This window comes from Brachycentrus maculatus, unplaced genomic scaffold, assembly GCF_059751285.1.
Source record: "Brachycentrus maculatus isolate JH-2025_06_01 unplaced genomic scaffold, ASM5975128v1 h1tg000282l, whole genome shotgun sequence".
NCBI classification, from domain to species: Eukaryota; Metazoa; Arthropoda; class Insecta; order Trichoptera; family Brachycentridae; genus Brachycentrus; species Brachycentrus maculatus.
This window is the reverse complement of record NW_028281033.1, coordinates 401,330-408,112: the sequence shown is the minus strand read 5'-3', so window position 1 is coordinate 408,112 and position 6,783 is coordinate 401,330. Positions and strand designations below refer to the sequence as shown.

General features: G+C 38.7%; 1 protein-coding gene across 1 annotated transcript; it reads right to left on the bottom strand.

The window, feature by feature from the left end:
- Positions 1 to 1,864: 1,864 nt before the first annotated feature.
- On the bottom strand, positions 1,865 to 6,495 carry Mlc2 (myosin regulatory light chain 2). Its single transcript, XM_088267104.1, has 3 exons — positions 6,443 to 6,495; positions 3,408 to 3,620; positions 1,865 to 2,790 (listed from the first exon to the last, which is right to left on the bottom strand). The coding sequence occupies exons 1-3, from the start codon at positions 6,443 to 6,445 to the stop codon at positions 2,371 to 2,373; spliced, it is 636 nt and encodes a 211-aa protein (XP_088123230.1). The 5' UTR covers positions 6,446 to 6,495; the 3' UTR covers positions 1,865 to 2,370.
- Positions 6,496 to 6,783: the final 288 nt, after the last annotated feature.

Genomic DNA, 6,783 nt, shown 5'->3' with positions numbered 1-6,783 from the left:
AATCCGTTACCTGTGAAAGTGCTTGAACTTGAGAAAGGAAAGAGACAGATTTATACAGCATTGCTCGTGAGAAAGAGTAAGGATATAATCAGCAGAACCGGTGTGAAGTTCGCGCAATCCAGGTGAATAATAAATGTGAATAGAGCCATCTATCGAGTCAATTGGAAAACATTTTTAGTAACTAGTTTTCTTATTCGACTAAATCATAGCCTGATAAGTTCGGAGGAAATCTTCTAGATGCATTTTCATCACAAGATTAATATAACAATTTTACCAAAATTTTATTGATTTTAACTCTTCAAGTATTTCAATTATTAACGTAATGAGTTGGTAATGCTAACTAACTAACTAACTAACCATCACGCCGCTTCCCCGAAGGGGTAGGCAGAGAGAATAGAGCGCCACACCACTCTGTCCTTGCAAACATTCTTCGCCTCTTCCACGTTCATGCATCTCCTCATACATACCCGCCGATTGTTACGACTCCTTACCTGACCACTTTCAAGTATTTGGCATACCTGATCGTGCCATGTTTTTCTCGGTCTTCCTCTGCTTCTTTTCCGACTAACATTCGCCTCATAAATTTGTTTTACCGTTCTTTCCTCACTCATTCGTTCTACATGTCCAAACCATCTCAACACACCTTTCTTAATTTTATCGATAATGCTTATCTCAGCTTTGCATTCCTTCCTTATTTCACTATTCGCACATCTATCATGCATCGTTTTGTTGCACATTCTTCTGAGAGATCGCATTTCGACTGCATTCAGTCTACTGTTGGTAATGGATGAAAGTAAATTGAATTAATGTATTATTAGAGAGTATGCAGTAACAAGAATATGATTTCGTATATGTATTGGGAATTATGTTTTCTAGGGATGAAAAGATTGATAAATAAAAGACAGTGAATGCTGGGAACTGAGTGAATAGTACACCAAAATAAGTTATAGCAAAATGAAAACCTATCAGCGCAAGCTAAATTGGAAGTATGTAAGGAGTTCTGACTCCAACCCAGTATAGAAGTGAAGCATGAAGTTGACAGAAGAAGGATGGAAGTAAACTGAATCCAGACGAAATGCGATCTCTCAGATGAATGTGCGGCACAATGATGTATGATAGATGTTGGAATGGTGATATAAGGAAAGAATGGAAAGCTAATAAAAGCGTTATCGATAAAAACACCGTTGTGTACTAGTTAGCGCGTTTGGTTACCGTGCTGGAGATCCCGGGAACAATTCCCAGTGGGGTAAAAATAAATGTAGGTTGTTTTTCACTCAAACATTTATTTTATATTATAGCTAATCAGCATACTTTTACATATTTTAATTTTTATTTATTATATTATTTACTGGATTTTTTCACCCTATGGATTAGATATCAATATTATTTCCGAGACCATTGCATATATACAAGGTCCAAAAATTAATACAATATGGATGTTTAATAATGGGCAGAATAATGAACGTTACACGAGGGTTTAATTGATCACTTTCGCCAGCCAAATGCCAGGTCGTAAGCCCTGGAATGCTCTCACTTCTGTCTTCTTACAAATAAAACCGTAGATGTTTTATCTCAAATTGAGACATCTATCATACTTTTATGTAATTAAAGATCAAGACGAAACTGCTTCAATACAATGTAGTGCCCTATACATGATTGGGTGCGGATAAGGATTAAAAAATAAGTATCTCCATTTAAAAAAAATCGACGATTCCGAAGCCGGCGCCTTTATTAAATTGGTGCCTGATTTTATATATTCTAACAGCCTTTTCCGGCCCTACGACTATGTAATTAAGGAAAAATCTGCTTATGTGGGTGTAGATTTAGCATAAAGTTCACAGTGTAAAATAAAATAAAACGAGCATTTACTTAATAATTATATTTATTTGTAAACTGATGGTATATTTACAAAATGGCGATCTGATGGCGTTAGATCGCAAGCGTGCTAGTTTAGGTTGGTCATTCTTCTTGTCACGCAAAATGGGACATTATTTGCATACAATAATAACAAAATGGAAATAATTTAGTGATATTATAATTAGAAAAGAAAAAACAAAACGAGATAACTAGGTACCGCAGACGTGTCCATTCGATTATACAATTAAATAAATATTATCCATGACTTTACTTTAAAATCCACCACGGATATTAGCTTCCTTTATAAAGTGAAAAATAAATAATATCAAAAGATGATGTTGTGATGAAGACAGCCTGGGTTACGTCACTAAATGCAACGCTTCCCGCGTTCTTTTTATGACTCCCTCCGGTGTTGCCAGGCCGCGATGTCGCATGTTTTTTTTAAAAATTACTTTGATGCTGTTGAGAGGGACGCTTTTCGGTGAGGCAATGATTGTTGTTTTTAAATGTGATTTACGCCGCTTCGCCGCCTTCCTCTTCCTCGGCGGAGGCAGTCAACATGGTGATGAGCTTGTTGGTATCGATGAACCCTTTGTCGTCGATGTCCATCTGGTCGTAGGCCTCGTCGACCTCTCCGGCGGAGAACTTGTCTCCCCAGGTCATGAGGGCGTGGCGCAGCCTTTCGCTGTCGATCTTGCCCTCCTCGTCGAAGGACTTGAAGGCGTTGATGACGACGTCATCCTCGTCTGATCCTCCGGCCATCCTGGCGGCGAAGAGGGTCAGCAGCTGGGTGAAGTTGATCGGGCCGGGGGCCTCGTTGACCATCTCGTCCAACTCCTTTTCGGAGGCCAGACGGCCCAGGGAGTCGAAGGTGGCGCGGAGATCGTTCTTGCCAATGATGCCATCCTTATCGTGGTCCATTAGCTGGAAGGCCTGGAAAAATATCACGATTAGTTTCTGATTTCAGCATCGACTCTAGGAAGTCGAAAGTTTTTGGTGACCTATTTAACAGTACCTTTTTATGGTATCATAGTTTACACACAACACTACACAAGTCTTTTTGTGGGGTTTTCAAGTAGTTAAAAACCAGCTGGCGCTAAGAATGTCAGAAATGAAGACCTAAGAAGTATATCTGGCAAAAGTCTACGAGATAAAGAAGGAACACCAGGATAAGAGAAATATGCGAGATCGAAGATGTCATTATGTAGGGAAGGCAATGAAGTAGACAATTGTATGCGCATGTGAGGAGAATGGAGCAATCCAGACCCCCACATTGCATTACATGGTTTACCCTGAGATAGACTACTCCCAGGTAGACCACCAAAGAGATGAATTGACTTCTGTGAATCGACATTGCAGGAGACTAATCCCTCTTTAAAACAGGCAATAAGGTCTACACCAAGAAGGAGAAGAAGACTTCTTCAATGTGCAATGTGGGGGAGACATTGCATTGCACGACCAACCAAAGAGATGAATTGACAGCTTTGAATCGACATCGCAGGAGGCGAATCTCTCTTAAAAACAGACCAAGAAGTAGAAAAAGTATTTACCTCCTTGAACTCAGCGACCTGCCTCTGGGAGAACATGGAGAAGACATTTGAGCCGGTGCGTTTGGCCTTGCGGGATCCACGGGATGACTGGCGCTCGGAGCCTCCGCTGGCGGGGGCGGCGGCCGGGGCGGGCGCAGCTTCTGGTTCGGGGGCCGCATCGGCGGGCGCGTCTTCTTTCGCCTTCTTCTTCTTAATCTTCTTGTCCTTATCCGCCTGGGGAAACGATCGACAGTTAGAACACGTATCACTGCATCGTAAGGGTGTTATCTTTGTGTAAAGTACTGCGTTGTGTTATTGTTGTCTTTCAGTGTCGTGGTTAGGACTTTGTGCCAGGTTGTGAGATAGGGTTGTTCTTTATTTTTTTTTATGTCCATCGTTTGTTAGGATTGTTGTAGGATTTATTGAATTCACTATACTGACTTTTTGTGAAGCTCGCGTTTCCTATAAAGAACCTTTTCAGGTGCTACATTTGCTTTTGTTCAACATACTTTTTTAATAGGTATGTTATTTTCATTTAGTGGTATAGATAATTTATTAATGTATCATTGGATCAGCAAATCAGTTACCCTAATCGATTTTATTTAATTTTAAATTACCGATTGTTTAGTTATAGGTTGAGATAAGCATTATCGATCAAATAAAAAAAGATGTATTGAGATGGTTTTGACAATAAGGAACGAATTATTTAAAAAAAATATGAACCGAATGTAGCTGAAACGGTCAGTTTGTTTACGTATTATATTACAAGGCAAAGTCGAAGATAAGCGCAGCATAGGAAGAAGTTTAGAAGACATTCCCCTGGTTTTAGAAATTGAGAAAGTAGTTCCACATATGTATGTACATACATTTTGCATTTAATATTTTGTAGTTAAAAGGTCTCCAAACAAAATTGAAATTGCCATGGTGATTACCAACATTCAGTTATTACAAGCACAGTGAGGTAAAAATGCTTGTAAAAATAGATTAATATATTCTACTTATATTTTTTTTTAATATTTCTGTTTAAAAACATTCGCAATCGCTTAAAATACTATTAATTATTTAAAATATCTCACGATAATTCAAGCCAGTTGACATTGTTTGAATATCATCCCAAACCGATAATATTTTTTTCCTCAAGTTGAATTCATGTTTTTATTTTGGACCGCTAATAAATCATTTCGAAATAGATTTCCAGAAGAAAATCGAACGATTCGATTGTTTTTGAAATCCGATCTCAATCCGTATTGTATTTCCTTCTTGGCATATTTCCATATTAAGGTCGCTCGTTTTTCTTGGCACCAGACGCGGCCATTATCGAAAATAACTTCGGGCAGCGCACACCGTTTGGATTCAATATCAAAATAACTCGGGACTGTGGCCGTCGTTAGGAATCAACATGTCAGCGTTGGTTTAAAATTAGAACGGAAATCAGCGAAAGATTTTATTAAATTGGCTATCGAGTGTATTATCTAATGCCAGGTTATTAAAAGTACCTACGTACCCGTTTATCGCTAAATGTGTTTTTATTTTATTTGCATTGAAAAAAAATGTGCATTATACTATTATTCTGCGCTTCATCCTAACACTATGGTGCATAGGGCACTGTTAACTTAATCTAATGAAAACTATTTGATCAGTATTGCGTTTCAGTTATTATTAACTAAGCCTAGAGTAATATTAAATCAATTTTAAAGTTTAAAAAAAAGCATTTATTGTATTCAACTTCCTTATCGAACCCAGATCCTTTTGTATGTTAGCCGAATACGCTTACCATTACACTTTTGTAATGAACTTCAACCGATGAATATCACTTCATGTTGCAGATATCTCAAAAATAATTTCACTGTTTGATAAGCAAAATAATTGTATTTGTTAAAATAAATTTAAATTCCTATAATTTCCCATTAACCAATAAATTGATAAATGAAACCTTATACGAATCAACCAAAGTATTATTAACCTGTTGTTGAATTAAAATTGACTTGAAATAAACTTGAAATTTATCTTGTTTTTTTTTATACTAATCTGCGGAAGTAATGACACTGATGTATAAGCTAAAATTATGTAAATTTACTAATATTGACCCTTATCTGCACCGATTGGTGCAAAGGACACTGCCTCAAATTGATGCAATTTTAAGTCGATTGTCAATTATATGAAGGAAAGGTGATCGATCCTGCGCTTCAGGTACCAGTTTGAATAAATATTGCAGTGAAAAAACACTTGCAGAATCTGGAGCGCAGATCTGAATATGGATCGAGTTAACGTTGCTTTGATATTATAGGAATCGAAGATTTTTTAATGCTGCCGAGAGATCTATGGACATCAACGACTATGAATACTCCAAACTATAAGTTGACTTGTATGTTGTTTAGTTAAATTTTGTCCACAGTGTAATGGTCTGTACTGGAGGTCCCGGGTTCGATTCCCAGGAGGTGGGTCAAATAAATACAAGTGATTTTCTCACTCTAATATTCATTCAATATTACCCTGGACTGGTACCCGAAGCGGAGGGCTGATCACATTTCCTTTGTATATTAACGATCAAGATAACTCTATGTTATATGATGCAGTGCCCTATGCACCATCGGGTTCGGATGAGGGTATGAATGAACGAATGAAATAATTAAATTTAATCAGTAAAAAACATCCATGCCGATCACCTTTCCTTCGTGTGTTAACGATCAAGATAACACTGGGTTTATTATATGATGCAGTGCCCTATGCACCATCGGGTGCGTATAAGGCCATGAATGAACGAATGAAATAATTAAATTTAATCAGTAAAAAACATCCATGCTGATCACCTTTCCTTCGTTTGTTAACGACCAAGATAACGCTGCGTTTATATGATGCAGTGCTCTATGCACTACCGGGTGCGGATAATGGCTTGAATTAATTAATTAATTGATTTCCACCAAGAAATTTCACTAATAAGTCCACAACAAAGGCCGCAACTTTTCACTGTTGTAGTAGCGTTTTCCACGGGGCACAGAACTTCGAGGGGGTAGAGGTATGTTTAGTGTCTCGTCACTCGGTAGGGGCAGACTTACCATTTTGTGTTAGTGAAGAATGACCGTCTAGCCCAGGAGTACAGCAACCGACTGCCGACCGGTGGGTCGGGCCTCGGCCAAGTCGGCTCCCGGAGGGCCGCCCCCTCCTCGCGTCTCCCGGCCGCTCCGGATCGCCTCCCGACTCCATATTTAGTAGGAGCCAACGGCTAATTTCGTACCAGACTCGATCTACTGACTTTCGCGAGGATAAGCCCAGTTGACTTCGGGAACTTTCAATCCTTCTTCTTCTGTGGTCTTGATCCTGTGGATTGGTCTGCAGCAACAAGTGACAGCTCCTTCGCGAAACCCTCTTCAACCCTTTTTCTTCTTCTTCTTCTTCT